A 25,544-nucleotide genomic window follows, 5' to 3' on the forward strand; every position below is an offset into this window, starting at 1 on the left:
TACTTCATTGTTCTAAGTGCTTATATCAACTGGCTCACATCAGCGATCTGACTGAATACTTAAAGCTTGAGACAAGCATTTTCCTAGCTTTTCTGCCATTTGCTTTTATGGGCAAGGTGAAGTCCAAGCTCTTAAATGAAAATTAAAATAAGCCATTAAAAATTAAATGGAAGTAACCACCTTTTTGCCAAACTGCACTATTTAGAGCATTTTAGGCTTCTGGCATTCACATATAAAGGGTCAGATTTGCATAAGAAACTTAAAGTGGAGTCTTTTGGACTTAAGGCGTACCTGTAGATTGAATATCTAACTTTCGGTGTTTAGGCGACAGTACCAATGGATGGAGCCGGTGATGTCACTCTGAAGGTCCAGCATACTGGACAGTCAGCGATCTGTGCCACAGCAGACAGCTCGTGTGTATGTGAGGGAGTGACGTCATCACGGCTTCAGCCAATCACAGCTGGAACCCGGAAGGAAGACCAGGTGAAGCTTGAAGCCCTTTGTTCTAAGGCATTTCATAATGTGCTAGTATGCGTTGCATACTAGCAAATGCTGCCACTGCAGGGGATTCACCCTCCAGCCGTAGTTTACTACCGCTTTAATACATTCTGACCTGTTGTGAAGATATTGCCTACCTGTGTCATCCAGTCTCATTATATCATCTCTTAGGTTGGTGCCTCCAGTTGTTGCCATGACCTTTACCCCTCCAAGGTGCTTGCTAACTTGGATACAGATCTGACTGACCTGAAGCGCAAGTTCTCGTGTCGGTACAATCACCATTGCTGAAAAAAAATTAAAAAAAAAAAAATTAAACTCCTTCTAAAATGCATGTTGAACAGAAATTAACTGATGACTGAATTGACTTGATGCATTTGTACCCACCTTGTATGACGTCCTTCTTTAGGTCCAGCCGTTCAAGTAAGGGAATGAGGTAGGCTCCACTCTTGCCAGTTCCATTCTTAGCTCTAGCCAGGATATCCCTACCAGACAAAGCAATAGGAATGCTCTCCTCCTAAAAAAAATAAAAACAAACAGTCATGTGTGTCAAGGTCTAATGCATGGAGACCAAGCTCAGATTTTAGCTTTACCAACCTGTATTGGAGATGGTTTTTCCCATCCCATTTCAAAAATCCCCATGAGCAGCTCTCTTTTTAAACAATAATCTTCAAACTCATTGCCTTTTGTGGAGGTGACATCCTGAAATGGATTAAAGAAAGTCAATTTACTAACTAAATAGGTTTCAAGGTCTAGAAAAACAGTCAATTTTGAACAACACTTAGAGGTTTAAAAATACTAATTTGCCTAGTTTGATTTGTCCATCGGATCGGCTGCCAGCACCTCCATCCTAACGAAGGGAAACAGGCAGTGGAGCCTTGCGGCTTCAATGCCCGTTTCCGGTCGCGCGGCTTTTTATAAATGGCCCTGACGTTTTCTGGGACATGTGTCCCAGAAGGCAACGGGGCCACTCATTGACCAGTAAGCACCGTGGAATAGGCAGATTAAGAAGACTGCCTAGCAACAGCGTTTCAGGTAAGTGAAATTTTTTTTTTTTTAAATATTAAAGCTTTTTTTCGGGGGTGGCCCTCCACTTTAAGGCGGTAGATGCCCTAGTAGCACCAACCACAAAATTAAATCAGTACTTCCCACAACAGCCTCTCAAAAAGCTACTATAATAGGTTACCTTTAGCAGAGATTTGTCCCCAGAAACGTTTCCTGTCTAAAAAATATTCCCATTTCAGAATAGACAAGCGGAGACAGATTATTGGCTCAATGCAGAGCAGTTCTGTTGCCAAACAGTTGCCCAGAAGCCGCATGTTTAGAACCGAGATGAAAAAGAAAACCACATGGATAAACAGATTTGTCTTCAGTAAAAGCAGGCAATCGAACTGGCATTTTTTTCTGATGTAGCAGTGACAAGTAAAAATGAATTTAGTATATTTTCTATTTATTTTTTTGCATTTATCTGGTACCCATATGTGCCAAATGATTGCACTTGGCGCAATGTTCAGAGTAGACCACTGAACAGTATACAAAATGAATTGCAAGTGCCACGTAACACATTCCTAACCAGAAATGCAGCACAGAAACCATTTACAAAGCTTAAAGGGGCATTCCAGCTAAGATTTTTTTATTTTTTTATTATTTTTTTTTTAAGTCAGCAGCTACACTTAACTTTACCCGAGTTAGTGTCTACAATTGTCCCTATCCCTGTACATTGCACTCACATTGGTCCCTACCCTCAAGGAGCCCACAATCCAAGGTCCCCATTCATATACTAGGGTCAGTTTTGGACAGAAGCCAATTAACCTACCTGCATGTCTTTGGATTGTGGGAGGAAACCAGAGTACCCGGAAGAAACCCACGCAGGCACAGGGAGAACATGCAAACTCCAAGCATGTCTTGGCTGGGATTTGAACCAGCGACCCTTGTTACTGCTAGGTGAGTGTGCTAACCACTACACCACTGTGCCGTCCTTGTACATAAACTTACCAAAAAAAGTTGGGAAAGGAAAACTCCTTAGCCATGCGGGTCGGCTTGTGGGACCCAAAAAGACTGACCTCTGTAGATGCCCCCCGCCGTATCCTAAATTTTTAGGGTATCCTGCACCGCTGTGATAAGTGCTCCTACAAGTGCCTTTTCCTGCGCTGACCCAGACACGGAGTCATCCTCATTGTCCAAAATGTCCTGGTCTGCATCCTCATACATCAGAACAGGGGCCGTCTGTCACAGCGGGGCCCGAGTCTGAATCAGCTTTCCCCAGAAGATGGTTGGGGGGGGGGGGGGGGGGGGGGGTGGCGTTTGTGCAGGGGAACCAGTTGCAATAACAGGGATGTCTGGGGAAGAAGTGCCAGCTTCTGACACCATGCTGACCCACACTTGCCTGTCACCACTTGGGGACCTAAAGCAAGTCACAAAAAATCCACCCTCCTAGCTGCCACAGACAGGGGCCCCCCACAGGACTCACCACCATGGACCCCAGGTACTGCGCTGTGTTGCTGCTGTCCGGTCTCCCCTGTGTCATCCACGAGGTGTGTGTGTGTGTGTGTGTGTGTGTGTGTGTGTGTGTGTGTGTGTGTGTGTGTGTGTGTGTGTGTGTGTGTGTGTGTGTATATATATAAAGTGTGCTGTTCTAGAAGGAAATAAGCACCCAGTACCAGAGGCAAACCAGAGGCTACTAGAAAATGCCTGGCAGCCTCAGCAAAAATATCTGAGGGTGCTGAAAAAAAAATGGCAAAACTACTAGAAAATGGCTGAAAGTCAAAAATAACTGGCTGTGGTAAAAAATAAAAAAAGGAAAGGGGGGCACCTGGCCCTTTAAGGCTTAAGCCTGGACCACAATCTGTCTGATCCACCTGGAAATGGTGGGCGACGAGTCCCCCAATCTTTTTTTTGGACCAGCTACCGAAACGAATAGTCTGACTTCCGGAAGGGAGCTGTGGCAGACAGATAAACCCTTAAAGCACGGACCATGTACAGGGAATAGAGGGCCACCTCTTAGGATGTGTCAGTTTAGGACACATATTAACACAATGTCTCCATTGAGGTGAAAAGCCAAAACCACCTTTGGTAGAAAAAGTTGTGGACGCAACACCACCTTATCCTAGTGGATAATCCGAAAGGGCGACTTGCAAGACAAGGCCGCCAGTTCAGAAACCCTTATGGCCGATGTAATAGCCACTAGGAAGACCACTTTCTGAGAAAGTCAACAAGGGAATTTCTCTGATATTCGCAAACAGCAGTTTCTGAAGCGCCAAGGTTCAAATTCCATGGGAGGCAAGGGTGGACCCACCGGAGGGACTACATACTGGATCCCTTGTATAAAAGGGCTCAGAGAGTGAGACGCCAGGGGTCATTGGAAAAAAAACAGCCAAGGCTGATCTGTCCCTTGATGGTGCTTAAAGCCAGTTTCTGGTCTACTCCTCGCTGTAGGAACAGAAGGATCCTGAATACTGAATAGGTGCAGACGCCACCCCATCTCCTCACACATGGAGATATAAGCCTTCCACATACAATGGTATATCTTCTGAGAAGATTTGTGCCCTCAATGTAGTGGAGATTACAGAGTCCGACAGACCTCGGTTCCTTAACACCTGGCTTTCAATAGCCATGCCGTTAAAGCCAGCGATGGTAAGGTAAAACAGGACCGAGAATTGGACCTTGAGAGAGAAGTCCTCTCATCAGTAACCGCCAGGGAGCGTACGCCACCAGGCATACTAGGTCGGCGTACCAAAGACGCCAAGGCCAATCTGGGGCAATCAGTATAACTGAGATCCCCTCAGCCTCCACTCTGAAGCAGACGTGGTAACAGCTTTCACAGAGGAAAGGCATATAAATCAGTCGGTACTGATCCCATGGAGCCACCAGCGCATCTGACCCATCCGCCCAAAGGATCTCTTGTCCTGGATACAAACCTCTGCTCCTTTCGATTGAGCCGAGAGGCCAGATCTACATCTGGTGTGCCCCACCGCAGGATCAGAAGCCTGAACACCGCTGGATGCAACGACCACTCTGCTGGGTCCAGCATCTGGCAACTTAGTCCGCCTGCCAGTTTTCTACTCCCGGGATGTATATGGACGACAGGGCCGTACATGCCGCTCTGCGAACCGAAGGATGTGAGCAACCCCTCGTGCTTCTTGTTCCTCCTTGGCGATTAACATGCCACTGCAGTGGTGTTGACTGACTGGATCCTGATGGGACACCCTCTTAGTCTCACTGACCATGTGGAGAGGCATAGCCTGATCGATTGAAGCTCGAGCACAGATAGGCAACTTATATTCCTCCCTTGACCAGAGGCCCTGGGTTGACTGTACTCCCAGTACTCCACCCCAACCGGTCAGGCTGGCGTCCATTGTGATCACTCTCCAATGCAGAGGTAGGAACGACTTCCCGGACTGAAGTGCCACCAGAGAAGGGAATCCCTGACTAGCTCACCCGACTGTCAAACCAGTGATAAAGATTTGTCCCATTTTGTCAATATCTCCTTCTGCAAGACTCTGGTGTGAAATTTGGCATACGGTACTGCCTTGGAGGCGACCATGAGCCCCAGAGCTCGCATGTAGAAGCACAGCGATGACCACCTGCGGTTCATCAACAGCTTCACCGCGGCTGAGAGTCTGCAGTTTGTCTGAAGGGAGAAAAATTCCCTTCCACAGAGTCCAGCAGTAAGCATAGGTACTCCAGGCGCTGAGACAGCACAAGCACCGACTGAGGTTCAACAGCCACCCAAATTCCTGCAGGGTTTGCATGGTGCTGGCCACATCCTCCAATTCTGAGGAGGAAGCTGCTCTCAGGAGGAGATCATCTATGTAACCCACAATTGCAATCCTGCGTTGTTGCAACAACGCCAAAATTGGAGTCAATACCTTGGTGAAGACTCGGGGTGCTGAAGCCAAGCCAAAAAAGGGGAGAGCCACAAACTGGTAGTGGTCTTTCCATACTGCAAATTGAAGAAACCTGATGCCTGAGGCATATGGATATGTGCAAGTACACGTTCTGGATGTCCAAAGACACCAGGGAGTCTCCCTGATGAAGTGCAGCAACTACTGAGTGAACTGATTCCATTCTGAACCTCTGTACTTTCACAAAGGAATTGAGGGCTTTCAGGTCCAAGATTGGACGTACCCCCTTCCTTTTTGGGGACTACAGATTGAAGTAGAACCCCTGAACCCTTTCTGTTTTCCGGAACAGGGACTATCACCACGCGGGTTAGCAGGTCCTTTACTGCCCCCAACAAAAGAATCTGTTTGGTGGCCAAGAGGAACTCTTGTAGCCTGATGAAATCAGATCGCAAACCCATTGGTCGGGCAGCCGAGAGGCCCACCGGGCCACAAACTCCCAAAGGCGACCCCACCCAAGTGACGGGTGGGGCAAACCTTCATGCGGAAGCACTTTTGCTCGCTGGCTTGCGAATCCAGGGACGATTCTGTCCCTCGGTAGTCGACCCGTTGGACTTTGAGCATTTTGCTGAAGTCCCAGGCAGACAAAAAGGCCTCTTGAGCAGAAAATGAGAGCCCTTGCCTGCAACGTGGCTCTTTACTCTTCCTGGACTGTGGGAACAAGGTAATCTTCCCACCTGTGACATTCTTAATGTCATCCAACAAGGCTCCAAATAGCCACTCACCAAGGAAGGGTAGATCAGTCAAGGATTTCTTAGATGCCTGGTCCGCAGACCAGCATTTCAGCCAAATCAGGCGCTGCAGCACCACTGCTGACACTGATGCCCTGGAGCTCAAGGGAAGCGTATCCAGGGCTGCGTCAGACGTACTTAAGGCCGTGCACCCACTGGTCTGCCAGTTCCATGCAGACAGGAGAGGCCTGCTGCTTCTCCAACTCACTGTGCAATAATTTTGCCCACTCAGTGTCTGCTACACTAAGGCTGTGGTCAGTACTGGTCGTATCGCTGACTCCACTACCGTAAAAGGAACAGGCCACTGCCTCCACCTTCCTGTCGGTAGGGTCCCTAAATGCAGGAACCCCCTCAGGATTCCGGGATCATGGTTACTTCAACCTGGATACTGGGGGGGGGGGGGGGGGGGTCCACGAACGGCGGAGCCGACCATTTTTTTTTTTTTTTTTAAGAAGGCTCTTTACTGGGGTAACGCCCCACCATTCTTCTTGGGACCGAAAAGGTCCATTGCAGGCCTCCCCATTCCTTGTATATGAACTTATAAGTCAGATACAGAAACACCTTAGGTGTACGGGCTGGCTTGTGGGACCCAAAGGGACCGCTACTTCAGCAGAGAATCCTGCTATATCCTTAATTTTCAGGGTATCACGCACAGCTGTGATAAGTGCGCCAACTAGTGCTTCGTCGTGCGGACCCGGACAGGGAATCATCCTCAATGATCAGCGTCCTCTGACAGAGCAGGGGTTTCCAGTCACTGCGGGGCCTGAGTCAGAACTCTCCCTGGAGGACGAGGGGTGAGCGTTTAGCCCCAGCACACCGCCTCCACCCTGGCAACAAACATTTCAAGGACCGGTGACAGAGCATCCAAAGGCACTGCTTGCAGACGAGCCTGTTGCAATTGCAGGGAGTTCTTGGGAAGAAACCAGTTTCTGAAGCAATGCTGACCCACCCTGTCTGCCACCCTTGGGGACTTAGGACAGGTGCTCAATCCCACCATCCTAGTTGCTGCAGACTGAGGGGTCCCCACGGCAGGACTCACCACCCTGACCGAGTGCTGCGCTGTGCTGTTACAGGTGCCTGTGTCAGCTCCCAGGTGTCCAGAGAAGGAAGGAAGGAAGAAGAAAAAAAAAAAAAAAAAAAAAAAAAACTGCTGTTCTGAGGTACAGGGACCAGCGCTGGAGAAAAACTGCGCTGAGGCTACAACAAAATGGCTGCCGAGCACCCTGTAGAGGACAATCACCGGGAAAATGCCCACAGACCATGCTTTCCACAGAGACTCAGAAAATGGCCGACAAATAACTGTACAGTCAATGAACAGAGATAATGGCGGCAGCACACGCAGAGCCCACAGACCACTCAGACAACCAGCGCAGCCCCCAATTCACGATCAGAGTCCCCGGAGGACCCCTGGGTGCAGGTATATACTGCTCAGTAGCCCAGCCATGCAGCATTCCCTGGGGGGGGGGGGGGGATGGGGACAGCAGGGAAAGAAGAGGGACCCCCTAATCGACCTCCCAGGTAATGTCCAGCTGCTCAATCCTGCCGAGGCAAGGAGAGCTGCACTTACCATCTGGATGAGCTGGGGACATCCCATCACAGACCCACACCCGAGCAGTATGGGGTGACTGCCGGCCACGGCACACTGACAGACATTGGTAGTCCAGTCATGTGTGCCCTGGAGTGCTGCGCTCGCCGGCCACCCCTGGAGCCTGAGGGGTATGTTGTGGGCAACCCAGTGCATAGCCAAGGTCTGCACATACTTGATGGCCAGGCTGGGGAGACTACGAGGATGTATATTATCCAGCCTGTCACCCAGCCGGCTGTTGATGGCAGACCACAGGGTCTTAAAATCTTGCGCATAAGGCAAAATCCAGGAAAAAAAATACCAGGACCAAAGGTGCCGCAGGGAGCCTAGGTCCTTCACTAGGCAGAAAAAAACTGAGCTGCAGGAAGCAGGCTGAGGGGTTATTACCAGAGGGACCGCCCCCTGGGCGGAACTGTAAAGTTCTGTTTTCATATTACATGTTCTGCCTAGTCCTCTCCTGAAAGTGGCGTAATAACCCTATGGTCAAAATTACTGGAGCTGTGTCCATCAATGAACGAAAAAAATATAATTTCCTTGTCAAAAATAGACCAAGGGAATACGTTGTATCTTCCAAAAAGGCTGTTTTGTACTGCCGACAAAACTAAATTCAAGTCCCAAGGGTTACTTAACTGAAGATTAAGCCGTGTTAACCCCTGAATAAATTTATCGACCAAAGAATATGAAGTGGTCATTGACACAACACTGATAAGCTAGAGACCTGTCCACTCAAGGCCAGCTTGTGATAGTAAAATGTACCACTTGTTTGTCCACAGCTGCAGTGCAGATTTAGGCTAAAAATAAAAGCAATGTTTACACTTGGCAGCAACTTCCAGGGTAGCCAAAGCCTTTCCACCCACTAAAGTGACCAGATCTTTCTAATCCTGAATATAAAGTAAAGTCTCACCGAAGTCTTGATTCGAAGATCTTTTGGAGGGAGTTTTAACGTCTTCTTCCAGTCGTCACCAGGTCTACAAGCAAGAAAAAAAAAAAAAAAAAAAAAAAATGTTTTTTAACACTGAATGCAGTAACTAAAAGTCAACACTACTACACAGACCTAGAGAAGAACGACCATCTTTTGCTCAATGTATAATGTAAACACATTTGAATTATGACAGAAAATACCCTCAACCACTTCAGCCCTTGAAGTCTAAGTTTTGGGTTGTACAGGGACATCCACTAAGACCAAACAAGATACTAACACGTCAAAGGAGCACAAAAGGAGCAAACAGGTTTAATAGAATAGTGCTGACTAAAGTAACAAGCTTAAAACGAGGGGTAGCGCCATACAACCAGTTCTTAGGTTTCCCAGTAGATAAAAGCATAATCGAAGGATGGAAAGGAAATCTGATATCTATATATGATGGGAACTAAGGGTTTCCCATTGGGGAAACAAAGGTAAATGATAAACAGAAGAAATGGGTATGGAGAGAGAAAGAAGGTGAAAAAGGAGAGGGGAAAAGCGCCTTTACCTCGGGTGCATGAAAGGATCATGAATCTTTAACCACTTGCCGCCCACCATATAGCAAAAATAACAGCAAAGTGGTTTCGATATCCTGTTTGGAAGTCATGACAACAGGATATCAAGCCGCTACACTTCCCCGGGGGCACGCATCGCGGCGATTGTTGTTACGGTATGTCAATCTGACACAGCAACACCAATCTAGGTAGAGTCAGAGGAAGACTAGCACGTGATCAGCTGTGTCCAATCACAGTGTAAACAGAAAGCCATTGATCGGCTTTTCCTCAATCACGTCTGTCAGACGCGAGTAGAGGAGAGCCGATCTGCGCTGATTGATTATTGCTCAAACTGATTTTCATCAACTGACCTCCCCTCGCTTTCTGCATCTGTAGGGAACAGACTGTAGAAAGTGTTGCTAGACTGGCTCTATAGAGGATGCATGCAGCTTCAGCTACCTCCACAGCCACTTGCTTCGTCTACCAACGGCTCGATCCACAACACGGATGATCTGGACAACTTATGATCTGGACTTTGACCCCCCCATCCCAAATGTGGCCCATCGGTTGGGCACCCCTGGTGTACAATAGATTAGATGGATTTTATAGTTAGAAAATTAATTTTGTATATCAAGCAATCAAATTCCAAATGAACACATTAGGAAAAAAAGGGTGAGAAAAAAAAATAAAAAATATAGGATTTTTATAACAGCTTACCTGTAAAACCCTTTTCTTTTGAAGTACATCATGGGACACAGAGCCATAGTAATTACTATGTGGGTTATAGTACACCTTCAGGTGCTGGACACTGACACTAAACAGGAAGATGCCTCCCTATAAAACCCGCCATACCGGAAGCATCTCAGTTTTGTAGCAAAGCAATAAACTTGTATACTAGAAAGAGGGGAGGGATCTGTGTCCCATCATTTACTTAAAAGGATTTTACAGACAAGCTGTTATAAAAGGCCTATTTTCTTCAATCGTACATCACAGGACACAGTCCTAGTAATTACTATGTGGGATGCCCCAGAGCAATGCCAACAGAGGTGAGGGAGACAAAAGTAGGGCACCATGAGATCAGAGGACTTGTACTGCTGCCTGCAGTACACGGTGCTCAAAGGTAATATTCTCATGTCTTTACATCCACCTGATAGAATCTGATAAATGTATGGATGACCAAGTTGCGGCCTTGTAGATTTGAGCCATAGTGGCTTGGTGAGGCACTGTCTACGAAGCACTAACAGCCCTAGGAGAGTGTTTTTGATTTGAGCGGGTAAAAACTACCTCTTTAAACCATAAGCTAGAATGATTACTTGTGGAATCCATTTAGATTAGTAGATTTCCATGCTGCCTCTCCTCTTAGGCCCTTCAGGCAATACAAACAAAAATGGCACAGCTGGGCACAAGTACGTACCTATATGTTGCTCTTGAAGTGCCAAGCCGTGGGTCGGGAGCGCACGACCCAGTGCTGAGCTCCGAGACCACGGGACCAGCGGACCGATCAGGTCACAGAGCTGAAGAACGTTTGTGTAAACAAACTTCTCCCCATGCTTCCTACTGAGCCTGTCACTGATCATCTGTTCACCGCTATAGGGAAAGACTATCAGTGACATCAGACACTGATCTCCACCATTACTAGTAAAACTTTTTTTTATAAAAATGCTATAAAAAAACTATCCTCCATTTTGTAAACGCTATAACATTTGTGCAAACCAATCGCTAATTGTGATTTTTTTTATACCAAAAATATGTAAAAATACGTATCAGCCTAAACTGAGGGAAAAAAAGTGCATATATTTTTGGGGATATTATAGCAAAAAGTAAAGAATTCTAAAATTTTCACCTTTTGTTTATAGTGCAAAAAATAAAAGCCGCAGAGGTGATCAAATACCAAAAGAAAGATCTATTGTGGGAAAAAGGACACCAATTTTGTTTGGGAGCCACATCGCACGACCACGCAATTGTCAGTTTAAGCGATGCAGTGCCGAATCGCAAAAAGGGGCCTGGTCCTTTGGCTGCAAATTGGTCAGGGGCTTAAGTGGTTAAGTAGAATGCTCAACACATTGAGAACAGTGATTTTTCTTCCATAGAACAAAGTTCTATGGGAGGGGGAAAAAAAAAAAATAGATCCTGGTTTAGATAAAAACCTGATACTACCTTCGGTAAAACATTAGGATCAGGGCGCAATACTACCTTATTCTTGTGAATATGGCTCTTTACAAGAAAAAGCAGGCAATTCTGATACTCTTCTTGCAGCAGATATGCTTAACTGAAAACATTTCCTTGTAAAAAAAATAAAAAAATAAAAAAGGGACCAAGGGAATATGTCATATCGATCCAAAAAAAGGCTGTTTTGTAATGCTGCCAAAAACTAAAGTCCCAAGGGTTCAGGGGTGACCTAACCAGGGATTAAGCCATGTTACCCCCTGAATGAAGTTACGAGCCAAAGAAAACAAAACAAAGCAAGTGGTCGTTGAAATACCAATAAGGCGGAGACCTGTCCTTAAAAAGCACTCAGGGCCAGCTTTCTCACCATCTGCAGAAAGTCAAGGATTCCACCTTTGACCTATTTCCTGGCGTGCAACTCCTGCTTTCACACCAGGAGACATACGCTTCCCAGACTCCATAAATATATAATTATGGAGGCCGGCTCCCTTGCATTAACCAAGATAGAAACCACTGAACCCAATAGCCCACATTACTTCAGTGTGGGTCTCAATAGCCAAACCGTTAAACTTAGTGCTTGTAAAGTAGGATGGCATACCAGACCTTGCGAAAGGTCTGGCCAAGGTAGTAGGGTCCATGGGTCCCCTATTGTCATCTTTACGATCCCTGCATACCAAGATTTCCTGGGCCCCACTGGAGGCAAGAATCACGACTTCCCTTCCTGCAAAGAAGTCATGGATGCAGGCAGAATAGAAGGCAATGCATAAATCAGCGAGAACCAATTCCATAGGAATAGCAAGGCATCTGTTCCACATGCTAGCAGATCCTTTGTTTTTGACACAAAGTTGTCAATTTCTTTGTTGAACCTAGACAAACAGATGTCTGGGATGCCCCATCTTTAACATGAAGATATTGGGGTGAAGGAACCATTCACCCGGTAACAACTGCCGGCGACTCAAGTAGCCTGCCTGCAAATTTTCTATTCCTAGAATGAAGACCACTGATTGGCAAAGTACATTCTTTTCTGCCCAAGATAGGATACGATTCACTTTTCTCAGGGTGCACAACTTCTTGTGCCCCCCTTAGTGATAAATATAGGCCATTGCTGTGGCATAGTCAGATTAAATCCTGGCAGGACAATACTGTAAACTGAATGGTCAGGCCCTCAGAACCAAGTGCTCTGCCTGAATTTCTAGAATGGGCAAAGTCACTTCTGATCTGGGCCACTTCCGTGGTAACTGAAGGATTTTCCTCTTTGCAGATTTTTGGATATTAACCATAAACTGAGGTTCCGGTGTACCCAGCCTACAGTACCTGGTATTTCCAGGTGGTCCATCTGGGTACTAAACAGGCCCGACCCCGCTTAGCCTCCAAGATCGGACGAGATCAGGCACTTTCAGGATGCTACGGCTGTAGGCTTTGGGGGTCCTACACATTGGGAATCTAGAGCTTGAACCCTTTGTTCCAAGCCGATAGGATAAGGTTTTGCAGCAGTCTCGAATGAAACTGAGCATAAAGAACAGCCTTGATTGAAGCCAACGTCTTTCCCAACAACCTCATGCAAAGTTGAAAAGAAGAAGTATTCATCTTGCTTCAACCACCTGAATCACTTCCTTCTATGGCGCCGATCTTTGCCTGGAGCAAAAATACCCTTTTCTGGGTGCATCTATGATCAGTCCCAAGTATCTTCACGCTTTTCGTGGTTTTAAAGAAGATTTCTCCTAGGCTGAGAATCCGACCTAGATGACATTCCAGGTAGTTGCATGTGGTGACCATACTTTGGTCTAAGCGGGCTACTGACTGGACCATCAAGAACAGATCGTCCAGGTAAACCATATTAGTTATACCTTGAGCCCTTAATCTGGCTAGAAGAGGGGCCAGAACCTTTGTAAACACTCAAGGTGCAGTAGCTAGACAGGAAAGCAGAGCTACACACTGAAAATTAAGATTTTTCCACCTTGAAAAGTAGATATTACTAGTGAGCGAGGAAATAGGCATAGGGGGGGAGGTATGGATCTTGGATTTTGATTGATGCCAGAAGTTCTTGTAGGATGGAGATAACTGATTGGATTGACTCCATGGCAAAAAAAAAAAAAAATAAAAAAAAAAAAGTGGTTATATTCAGGAATTGAATTTAGATTTTTGAGATCCAGAATGTCCATTTGGATTTACCAAACCCCAGCCTCTGCTCTTACATGGGGCCACCATGACCAATTTTTGCCAAAAGATGGTCCAATGCTTGAGAGACTTTTCTCTGGATCCTTAGGAACATTTTATCCAAGAAAACAGGAACTTTTGGAACACCAGTTTGTTTGTACCTTGGAGCTATTGAGGAAGTCCCCCATTCATCTTGACACTCTTCCTGGCAGATCCTTGAGAACTGCAGAATTCCCCCTATTGAGCGAGTGGGGGCACCTCCTCATAAAGGAGGCTTCAGTATCTTGTATGTTCCCCCCCCCCCCCCCCCAAGACCTTTGTCCCTGGGGTTAACCCTGAGGATTACCTTTTGAACCTGATGGCAGATGCATTATCCAAAACATCCCCAAACGGCTGTTTCACTGCAAAACGGAAGACGAGCCAGGACCTTCTGCATGGTGCTTAGCGAAGGGCCCAAGGCCTGAAGGATAGAATCTCTCATAGCAACTATTGCAAACATAGCTGCCAGATCCTGGGCCTGCTGAGCAGGATTAACTTGAACACCTGCCCAGACCAAGTTTTCAGCTTTCTGTGCTCTCACAGCTTGAACAATTACTCAGTCATGCAACACTGTACCAATGTGAAATCTGCATTTTTTTCACACAAATAGAGCTCTCATTTGGTGGTACTTAACCATTTTAAGTGCTATGAAAAAAAAGTTACATTGTGAAAAAATGCCTATGTTGGTCATAAAATTTGGCCAATTAGTTTATTTTATAATTAAAATTTATACTGCTACATATCTTTGGTAAAAACCCAAACAAGTATTATTTGGCCTTTGTGAAAGTTAGAGTCACATCTGATCAGGCCTTCAGTACATCGGGTGCATCTCATTTCTTGAGACACTAACAAGTCAGAAAAGTACAAATACCCCACAAATGACCCTTTTTAGAAAGTAGACATTCCAAGGTATTAAGTAGAATGGTGATTTTTTTTTTTTTAAGTTTTCATTTTGCAAAGAATTGTGGGAAAAAGACATTTATTTTTTAACAAAATTGTCACATCAGGTTATTTCTCACAGCATAAGCATACAAGTTACACCCCAAAATACATTCTGCTGTACTTCGAGTATGGCGATACCACTGTGTGAGACTTTTACACAGCCTGGCCACATACAGAGGACCAACATTGAAGTAGCACCTTCAGGTGTTCTACAAGTAGGGCCGAAACTACTAATCGATTAATCGACAACTAATTGATTATGAAAATAATCGATTACTATTTTCATAATCGAGTAATCGGCCACTAACATAATGGGGTTAAAAAAAAAACTAAAATTGGCCCTTTATAGTACAAAAAGAGCAAATCGCTACTGTAAATATTACTTTCACTGTCCCATAGTAAAAAATTAACCCCTTATGCCGCGTACACACGATCAGAATTCTCGTCGGAAAAAGCTCTGATGGTTTTCCCGATGGAATTCCAACGGAATTCGGCTCAAGCGGTCTTGCCTACACACGGTCACATCAAATTCCGATAGTTTATAACGCGGTGACGTACAACACGTACGACGGGACTAGAAAAAGGAAGTTCAATAGCCAGTAGCCAATAGCTTCTGTCTCGTAGTTGAATCTGAGCATGCATGATTTTTGGCGTGTCGGAATTGCATTACACGCGATCGGAATTACCGATAGAAAGTTTTTCCGTCGGGGAAATTGAGAACATGCTATACATTTTTGGCTGGCAGAAATTCGGACAGCTAAATTCTGATGGAGCGTACACGGTCACATTTTCCAATGAAAAGCTCTCATCAGTCTTTCTGGCCGGAATTCCGATCGTGTGTACGCAGCATTACAGTTGCGGTTGTTTGCTCTTTTTGTACAAATTTTTTTTTTTTTTTTTAAACCCCATTATGTTAGGCCTGGGTCACACCTCCGTGTTTGTTGCTTTTTGCAGAAACACAGTTCATTTACATGGTTTCCTATGGGACATGTTCACACCCATGATTTTTTTCAGCTGCTGCGTATTTGGAAAAGACAAGGACTTTTTTTTTAACGCAAGATGGTGCTATTTTGTTTTTTTGGTTCAATAGACTTCAATGGAGAAGCTGCAGAAATGTAATAACACAATTTGTGTTTTTTAATCTGCCCAACAAATTGGCCAAAAAAAATATGTAAAAATGCAAATTGCAGCAAAATTACTTTTTTTTTTAAAGGTTATTAATCGAAACAATAATCGGCCAACTAATCGATTATGAAAATAATAGTTAGTTGCAGCCCTATCTACAAGCATAAATGACATCTCATTTCTCAACCACTTATTACAATTTTGTAGTCCCTGGAATACCAGGACAATAGAATTGCCCACAAAATGACCCCATTTTGGAAAGAAAACACCAACGTATAATTTATGAGTCCTAATGAGTCTTTTGAATGGTTCAATTTTTTCCAGAAGTTTTTGGAAAAAAAACTTTACACAAAGTTGTTTATTTAAAAGATATTTCTAACACATAGCATGTATATAAGCAAAAACTACACCCCAAAATACATTCTGCTACTCTTCCCGAGTATGGCAATACCACATGAGACTCTCAGCCTGGCCACATACAGAGGCCTAACATTGAAGTAGAACCTTCAGGCGTTCTAGGAGCATTTTTTTATACATCTCATCATTCCTATCCACCACATTTTTGAAAGTCTAGGAGCACCAGGACAGTTGAATTACCTACAAAATGACCCCATTTTGGAAAGCAACACCCAAACTTATATTCTAGGAGGCATAGCCTGCAAATGGGTACTGATGGCCTGGTGACAGGTACTCATATGAACTGTGCAGGTACTTTGACAGGTGATGACAGGTCCTTTCTTGGGTGGGGGGCGCAATGTGTGTTGTGTACACTGCAGGCGGTAATATGTTACCGAAATCTCCTCACACGATCGGTGTGAGGAGGCAAACCGGTACCATTTTGTTACTGCAGTTTGTTCATTTAGTGATCGGCTGTGAAAGGATCACAGCCTATCACATAGTAAACAGCCACCGCCCAACGGCAGTTTACCAGAGTCGGTGACGAGCAGTGTTTCTGGGAAACACCGCCACAGCACGCCCGCATGAGCAGTGTACAGTGGGGCGGAACCACGTGATCAGCGGCAACTTCATCGTGGCCGATCACGTGGTAAACAGGGATGCGTGTACACAATCACGTGCATTCCCCGTTTAAAGGGAGAGATGTCATGACGCCCTCCCCACCTGGCCATCATACAACAGACGGCAAGTGGTCTCAACGATTAAGCAATTACTGTCAGCGCAGGCTGAGACAATCGTGCAGAGAAAAAAAAAAGTTTTTAAATAGGAATTCCATCCGTTGGATTCCTAAGCATTTGAGCATTGTCAAGCGGGCAAGTCAAACTCTGTCTTATTCATAGGGGATATAGCAGCATTAAATTGCTGGTACACCCTACTTGGTGAATTTCCTCCAGCATAGGATAAAGTGTGAAAACTTTAGGAATCAAAATAATGCTCATCTGGGTGATCCTCCCAGATACAAAAAAGCTTTTCCAGTGCTCGCTTCGGCAGCACATACAAAAAACCCCAAAAAAACAAAGCTTTTCCAAACAACGAATGGACAGGAAAAGGCATGCACAGCTTGGAGGCTTTAGCAAACCCACTCGGTTAAGGGGACATAAATGTGGAGCATTCAGCAAGAAATTGCACCAATCTTAAAGTGGATGGAAACCCACTCATCCTTTCTAAACTACTGCAATATTGGTTATCTAGAGGGATATACATGCCTCATGCATGTATACTTATCTGTCAAATGTCTCCCCTCTGTCTGCTATGAGACCCCTTTCACACTGGGGTGTTTTTCAAGCCCTTTAGAGTCAAAAAAAAAAAAAAGCACTTGTAAAAGCGCCTGAAAGAAGCTGCAACTGGAATCCCAATGTAAAAGCCCGAGTGCTTTCACACCGAGGCGCTGCGCTGGCAGGGCGTCAAAAAAAGTCCTGCAAGCAGCTTCTTTGCAGCGCTTTTGGAGTGGTGAATACAAGGCTCCTAAAGCACCCCTTCCCATTGAAATCAATGGGAAGCGCCTGTAAAACGCCCAAAAAGCACCATTGGCAGCAGCGTTTTGTGGGCGCTTTTAACCCTTTATTTGGCCACTAGCAGGGGTTAAAAGCGTCCCAATAGCGCTCGAAAAACGCTGGTAAAGCGCTGCTAGTTTAAGCTGCGCTTTACAAGCGTTTTTCAGGCGCTGACATTGTGAAAGGGCTCTTAAAGCACTTGGGCTTTCACATTGGGATTGCAGATGAGGCTTCTTTCAAGCGCTTTACAGGCGCTTTTTTAACGCTAAAGCGCTTGAAAAACACCCTGGTGTGAAAGGGGTCTCAGACAAAAAACTGCAGATTGCGGGTGGGTCTGTTTTCCAGGGCTCGGTGGGTGATGTCAGCAGACTCCCCACCCACCTCTACACTCCCCCTACCAACATGCATTTCCTCCAGTGTATTTCTTACACTGAACTTCTGCTATGATCACTAACATCCAGTCAAAACCCAGAGAAGTCCCCACATGACTTCAGCATGCCAAATCATGCTGAGGTGTGAAACAGCCAATCCTTGCAGAGCAGCAGAAGAAAAAAAAAAAAAAAAAAAAAAGAGTGGGAGGGAATAATTAGAGTCGCTTGGGCTAGAGCACGAAATGTAAATCACCTGTTCATCACAGGAAGGGGGAGGATTTGACAGTTTCTCTATCAAGATTTCTCACTGAATAAAAGGATTGCTCAGAGCTGGATTAACTCTGTGGCAAGACTGGGCTCAAATGATAGGAAATCTTATACTCTACATTATGACAAAAAAATTGTCCGGTTTACATCCACTTTAAGATTGAAGCAGCCGATTCCCCCACATTTGACACCTCATTAGAGATGTGATCAGCCTCACCACGGTCCCCTGAGGGAATTTGTCTTCTCCTACCCCTAGGTTCCTCAGTTTGAGGGTCCTGGGAAATGGAAGAGAACCTGTCACATTTTGACCCACACTGGGATGCAATTAAAGTTGCCAAATTATTTTTGTAAAAACCCATCATGGCTGAGAAAAAAAAAAAAATAAAAAAGAAAAATTTTTTGGACTCAATGTAAAATCCTTCTCTGAAGTACATTTACGGACAGAGCTCCTTTAATTCTATACCTTAGGGTCATCGTGCCACCTTCAGGAGAGGACTAGGCAGAACATATAACCAGTTCCCGACCAGCGCACACCGATGTAGGTTGGCAGAATGGCATGGGCAGGCATATTGGCATACAGGTATGTCCAATCTTTAATGGCACCCTGCCATGCCAGTCGGGACCCCCACGAGTTCAGTAGCGCGTCCCGCGGATTCGATCGCCGTGGGCATACCCGTGGGGCGGCTGAACAGAGAAATGCCATTGTAAATAGCATCGCCCCGCTCTGCCTAGCAACTAGTGACACTGATCTCTGCTCCATGTAATTTGAGCAGAGATCAGTGTTCACTAAATGAAAGCCCAACCCCCAACAGTTAGTAACACCCCTAGGAACACTAACCCCTACACTGCCCCCCACTGGTTAACCCCTTCACTGCCAGGGTCATTTACACAGGAATCAGTGCATTTATATAGCAGCGATTGCTGTATAAATGACAATGGTCCCAAAAATGTCCGATGTGTCTGCCATAATGTCGCAGTCACAATTAAAAAAAAAAAATAAAAAATCGCTGATTGCCACCATTACTAGAAAAAAAAAAAAAATAAAAGCCATAAAACTAACCACTATTTTGTAAACGCTAGAACTTTTGCCCAAACCAAGTAGTCGCTTATTGTGATTTTTACCAAAAATATGTAGAATACGCATCGGCCTAAACTGAGGGAAAAAATGTTTTATATATTTTCGAGGGATATTATAACAAAAAAAATAAAAAAATGCATTTTTCTCAAAATGGTCGCTCTATTTTTGATTATAGCGCAAAAAATAAAACCGCAGGGGTGATCAAATACCACCAAAAGAAAGCTCTATTGGTGGGAAAAAAGGACGTCAATTTTGTTTTGGAGCCACTTCGCATGACAGCGCAATTGTCAAAGTGGCGCAATGCCGAATCGCAAAAAGTGGTCTGGTCTTAAGCCAGCAAAATGGTCCAGTCTGAAAGTGGTTAAGAAATCTGCTGGTCCTGCATCCCTTTAGACATGTTCCTATTGAAATCTCTCAAAAAATTGCACTTTTGTTGCAGGGGATGCCCGAAATATGACTCCTTAGGCAGACCTCTGAGAAAACTGGGGAGCCAATCAAGCAGGAAATTATTATTCTGGGGAGCCATATTACAATGCATTCTCAGAAATTTACAGTGGCTGCAGATTGAAAAGCAAAAAAGGTAATTTTTAACATTCAATTACAAAATTTGTGTCTCAATTATATGTGCTATATTCCCCCCCCCCCCCCCCCTTCAAAGTGGAGTCACCCTTAACCACGTCAGCCCCGGAAGAATTTAGCCCCTTTCTGACCAGAGCACTTTGTGTTTCGGCACTGCATCACTATAAAAGTTATAGCGCTTACAAAATAGGGGATAGTTATGGCGTTCTTATAAAAAAAATTTTTACTAGTAATGTTGGCGATCAGTGATTTTTATTGCGACTACGACATTATGGCGGACACATCGGACATTTTTTGGGACCATTGTCATTTATACAGCAATCAGTGCTATACAAATGCACTGATTCCTGTGTAAATAACACTGGCAGTGAAGGGGTTAATCACTAGGGGGCAGTTAAGTGTGTTCTTGGAGTGTTGCCAACTGTGGGGGCGTGGCTACGTGTAACACGTCACTGATCTCTGCTCCCCATCACAGGGAGCAGAGATCAGTGACTGTCACTAGGCAGAACAGGGAGCTGCTTGTTTACATTAGCATTTCCCGTTAGACGATTGCGGGGTATCCCCGCGGCGATAGAGTCCACGGGCCTCACCTCCCGACTCATGGAGCATGCCGCGCACACGTGCCGCCGGCAGCGTACCTGCAGTCCGCCGCCTCTTAAAGGGCAATGTACAGGTAAGTTTGCCTGTATGAGACAGTCGGCAAGCGGTTAACCACTTTAATAACAGGCATTTTCACCCCTTTCCTGCCCAGGCCAATTTTCAGAGCTGTAACATTTTGAATGACAATTGCAGTCATGCAACACTGTACCCAAATTTGATCATTTTCACACAGCTCTTTTGGTGGTATTTGATTACTTCAGCGGTTTTTATTTTTTGCACTATAAACAAAAAAAAATAAAAAGTTATTCCTCACTTTAGGCCTATATGTATTCTACTTTTGGGGGAGAAAAAAAAAAATCACAAGCAGCACACATTGATTGGTTTCCGCAAAAGCTATAGCGTTATTGATTTATGGCTTTTTTTTACTACTAGCAATGATTGTGATCTGCAATTTTTATCCATACTCCAACATTGTGGCGGACAGATCGGACACTTGTACAGCAATCATTGTTATAAACAGCCATTGATTACTGTATAAAATGTCACTGACAGGGAAAGAGTTAATACTAGGGGTGATCAATGGGTTAAATGTGTTACATAGGGAGTGATTCTAACTTGGGGGGGGACCGATCAGTGTTCCTATATACTAGGGACCCACAAACACTCTCCCCTGACAGGACATGGATCTGTGTGTAAAAAAACAAAAAACAAAAAAAACCCACACAGACTAGGAATGAAGCCACCACATTCTGTTGGATTAATAGACAGATCTTTGATAGCACTGATGTCAGAACATTACAGCAACTTGATTTCTACAGGAGAGCAAATTAGCAGTTACCGGTCAATAAAAATGGAATGTTCATTCATACTATGTGCAGAAAGACCAGCATTTATCTTCACTAAACACATCTATTGCACAAGCACAAAACCATAGCCCAATACAGGACATCAAAAATATAATGCATTCATAAAATGTCCCAAAACCACAATTACTTACAAATAAAAACTTCAGTGGAAAGTTCATCCACAGGTGAGAAAGTGCTGAATAGTTATCACACGATCAATGTGCTCCAAACAGCCTCTTACCAGAGATATTAGAAGCGCTGGTAACGAAGACTTAGGCTGGCCATACATAAATACTAGAGCTGCACAATTCTTGGCAAAATGAGAATCATGATTTTTTTGCTTAGAAAAGATCACGATTCGATCATGATTCTCGCAGCGTAAAATTTTACATTACACACACAAAAAAAAAGAAGTTGGGCTAACTTTACATTTTAATTCACTAAAAGTAATTTTTTCCCAAAATATTGCATTTGAACAACTGCTGCACAAATACAGTGTGACAAAAGTGCAGCCACCATTTTATGCTCTATGGTCTTTACTAAACATATATACAATGCATGGGGGTTTTAAGTAATTTCCTAGCAAAAAAGGATTTTAACTTGAAGTTGAAACCAACAAATGTCAGAAAAACGTTTAACGTTTAAGTGCTTAACTTCCCTCCATTTCACAGAAAATTGTATTCCTTTGATCTAAAGGACAAATTGCTACAATGTTTTTACTTAAAGCGGGGCGATTGCGCAAACTACTGGGACCTGTCAGATGTCTCAGATGATTGACAAGAGGGAGGGGCAGAGCTGAGCCCTTCCTGCGCTGAGAGGAAGTGACGTCAAGAGCCCAGGCACTGAAGGAGGCAGCCTACGAGGGACCCTCTAGTAACAGCCATTTTTTTGCCACATTTGTGGGGGGGTTTTTTGGGGGGGTGGAACACCACTAAGTTTCACTGCTAAAGAATGTTGAGATTCTTGTCAGACTGCCCTTTTTTCCCCTATTTGAAGGCTGTTGGCTTTAGCCGAGCAGACAGAATTCTCTGCATAGAAAGAATTGGGAAATTTTCAAGATTGCAAGGGGAAAAATGAAAAAAAAAAATCACGATAACGATTAATCGTGCAGCTCTACATTATACAATGTCCAATTTTCCATTAGATTTACCAAAGCCACATATTTGAGGTCAAACCTAAACACCTTCAATTTGTATGCAATTGGGCAAGGCTCTTGCACGACATGATTAAAGGCAACTTAAGAAAAGTGTATTGCCAGCTTTACTCTTGCAACTAAATATTTTGCAAACCTTGAGTGGCTCATGTCATTGTACTTGTGGGCGGACAGCATTTAGCCAATACATGCTGTACTTTGTTCTTCCTCATGCGAGTACTTATTGGTGCCTTTTATACTAAAGCTGTATGACAGTATTGCACTATGGGTCTGTCCTTTCCCTCTCCCCATGGTCAATTTATGATGTTTTGAGGTGGTCCGATGTCTAGGGGGGGGGGGGGGGGGGGGTTCATCTCACAGGCCACTGGAAAAGTTCTCATGCGTTTTAGGACCTTTATGTGACTATTTCCACTGTGGAGTTTTTCCCACCAAGTTTATGGTTTTGGGACCTTTTATATGGAAAAAGAAAACTGCTCCTACCCAACGCGACTGTGCACAATTCAAATATCACAAAATAAACATGAAACATTTCATACATGGATCATACAAGTAAGAGGCATTAAGAGTTCATGCCTAAATATGAACAAGAAAGTGAATTATAGTGACTGATTTCTAAAGTGATATCAATGGTGCTTGTGTAGAAGGGCACTAGGAATGCAGCACACCACAGCATATATTGGTACCCTGATCCCACTCACTTTAATGGTACCCAGCCAGGAGGAACAAAAATAAAGCCAACTGCAATCCACAGATCCAAGAGAACACACCGCGTAGTATAGAACCACATTACTGCATCCTGTACAGCAGCAATATGACCAGACTACTATTCTTGTTTGAGCTGCACCAATCAGTATTCCCTGTGCGACCCCCCCCCCCCCCCAGCACGATTGCGTCGTAATTGAGGCCGCGGCTTTGCAGCCTTCTGCAGTCCTATGGTTCCTCCTCAAATACCCTCTTGTGGTGGCTGTTGGTATGACAAGACAACCACCAATGCTTCCCCTGCCTGCCCATCTCCTTCCCTTTACTTAGAACCCCCAAAACATACATATACATTTTTTTATTCTAACACCCTAGAGAATAAAAGGGCAGTCTCTGCAATACTTTGTTACACTGCATTTGTGCAGCGGACTTACAAGCTCACTTTTTTGGGGAAAAAACACTTTAAATGAAAAAAAATAAGACCGTAAAGTTAGACCAATTTTTTTATATTGTGAAAAATAATGTTACGCCGAGTAAATTGATACCCAACATGTCACGCTTCAAAATTGCGTCTGCTTGTGGAATGGCAACAAACTTAACCTTTAAAATCTCCATAGGTGACGGTTAAAAAAAATTCTACAGGTTGCATGTTTTGAGTTAGAGGAAGTCTAGGGGTAGAATTATTGATCTCGCCCTACTGATCATGGCACTACCTCACATGTGTGGTTTGAACACTGCTTTCATATGTGGGCACTACTCACGTATGCAGTCACTTCTGCACATGAGCTCGGCGGGACAGGGCACGTTTAGAAAGTATTTTTTTCCTTATTTTTTTCATTGTTCTTTTAAGAAAAAATAATAAAGAATTGTGTCACTTTTATTCCCATTACAAGGAATGTAAAAATCCCTTGTAGTAGAAAAAAGCATGACAGGCCCTCCTTAAATATGAGATCTGGGGTCAAAAAGACCTCAGATCTAAAACGCATAAAAAAAAAAAAAAATTGGCATTTGAAAACTCTAAAAATAAAATCTCCCTTTTAAGAGCTATGGGCAGAAGTGATGATTTGACGTCACTTCCGCCCTGCAATGACTTGGAGAAGTCAGGTCCGCATCACCTCTGCCGTTACCGACTGCCACAGTAAGCGGTAAAGTGCAGAACATAGCGGGAGGGGGGGGGGGTGGTGTTTTGTCTCCTTGTTGACTCCTAATTTTAGCTGGCTCCTGGATTACAAGCAAATTTGTCAAGCCCTCATTTAATTAGACATTCTAAAATGTATTTGAAAAATGTCATTCTGTAGAAGGGTAGATGGCAGGGGAATATCACAAGGTGGTTAGGTCACCATGATAGACACCAAATTAAAACCTAGACAATTTGGAAACACCCCTAAGGTACACTTGGGTGTCTTAGACCTGTATGTTGCCATACAGGAGACCTACAGTATTGATAACTGCAGATGAGCTTAGTTGTGTCCAGACCCAAGTCTGAAAGGCACCAGGAATCAGCCGATCCAGCTAATCTGCAGCAGAGTCCATACCTGATCCACATTTTGAAGCAAGGGGCATGTTCATGTGCTGCTGCTGCTGGTGGGCTAATAAAGAGTAATAAGGCACAAATGACTAAGAAAGCTAATATGGCACAGGAAAAAAAAAAAAAAAAAAAAATTGAAGTGGGCAAATTGACATATCCACTGAGAACAGTATAGATATATACTTAAACATCCACTACACAGGGGAGAAAAAACCCAACATACTTACTTAATACCACTGCCCATACTCTGTGCTTGCTGCTGACTTCCGTTATTGATTGTGCTGGCATTTTTCAGCTGGTTTATTTGCTGTGTCTGTGTTCCCCCATTTCCAGGCCCTTGGCTTTGTTTCACTGGGCCCCTCAACTGCCCATTCTGACTGGACAGACCCATTAAAACAGGGTTCTCTGTTCTCGTGGTGCTCATTTTGTTTTTGTTTTTTAAGTGTCCCTTTGTAAGTTTCTTTCAGCTTCACAAGTTCTGAAAGTCAGTACAGAGACTAATAGTTTATAGGACTCTTCAAATGAAGAGATAATGTCTTGCTCAGTAAATGAGTCCTTAAATGCAACTTAAAACAAGTGCTTGTTCTTCTTAAAGTCTTTGAACTATGAAATCACTTGTTCTGATGCACAAATTCAACTTTATAAAAAAAAAGCCCTCGGACATTGATGAAATTCACTTTTATTCAACGATTGCAACCTAAAAGAAAAAAAAAAAAATTGTTAAACAGAAAAAAACTAAGCAGCTAAACAAAAAAAAATAAAAATTTGAACATTAATTTTTTTGTATTTTCCCTTTGCAGCCAACAAGTGCTCTGTACCCTTCACATTTTCCAGCTCAGAGGGACTGAACTCCTGAAGTCAAACAAAAGTCCTAGAGCA

General features: G+C 44.1%; 1 protein-coding gene and 1 pseudogene across 1 annotated transcript in view; both read right to left on the reverse strand.

The window, feature by feature from the left end:
* The window catches only part of DDX6 (DEAD-box helicase 6), a 75,565-nt gene that overhangs the window by 39,302 nt on the left and 10,719 nt on the right, over nt 1-25,544 (reverse strand). Inside the window, exons 2-6 of the mRNA XM_077456852.1 lie at nt 24,893-25,362; nt 8,617-8,680; nt 1,093-1,197; nt 883-1,012; nt 636-782 (exon numbers count right to left, since the gene is read on the reverse strand). Coding sequence (XP_077312978.1) covers nt 636-782; nt 883-1,012; nt 1,093-1,197; nt 8,617-8,680; nt 24,893-25,089 — 643 coding nt within the window. The 5' untranslated portion in view covers nt 25,090-25,362. The remainder of the gene's footprint in view (nt 1-635; nt 783-882; nt 1,013-1,092; nt 1,198-8,616; nt 8,681-24,892; nt 25,363-25,544) is intronic.
* LOC143934738 (5S ribosomal RNA) lies at nt 12,636-12,751 on the reverse strand (annotated as a pseudogene).

This window comes from Lithobates pipiens, unplaced genomic scaffold, assembly GCF_037356315.1.
Source record: "Lithobates pipiens isolate NorthernLeopardFrog02 unplaced genomic scaffold, aLitPip1_a1.2 Scaffold_27, whole genome shotgun sequence".
In the NCBI taxonomy this organism is placed as follows: domain Eukaryota; kingdom Metazoa; phylum Chordata; class Amphibia; order Anura; family Ranidae; genus Lithobates; species Lithobates pipiens.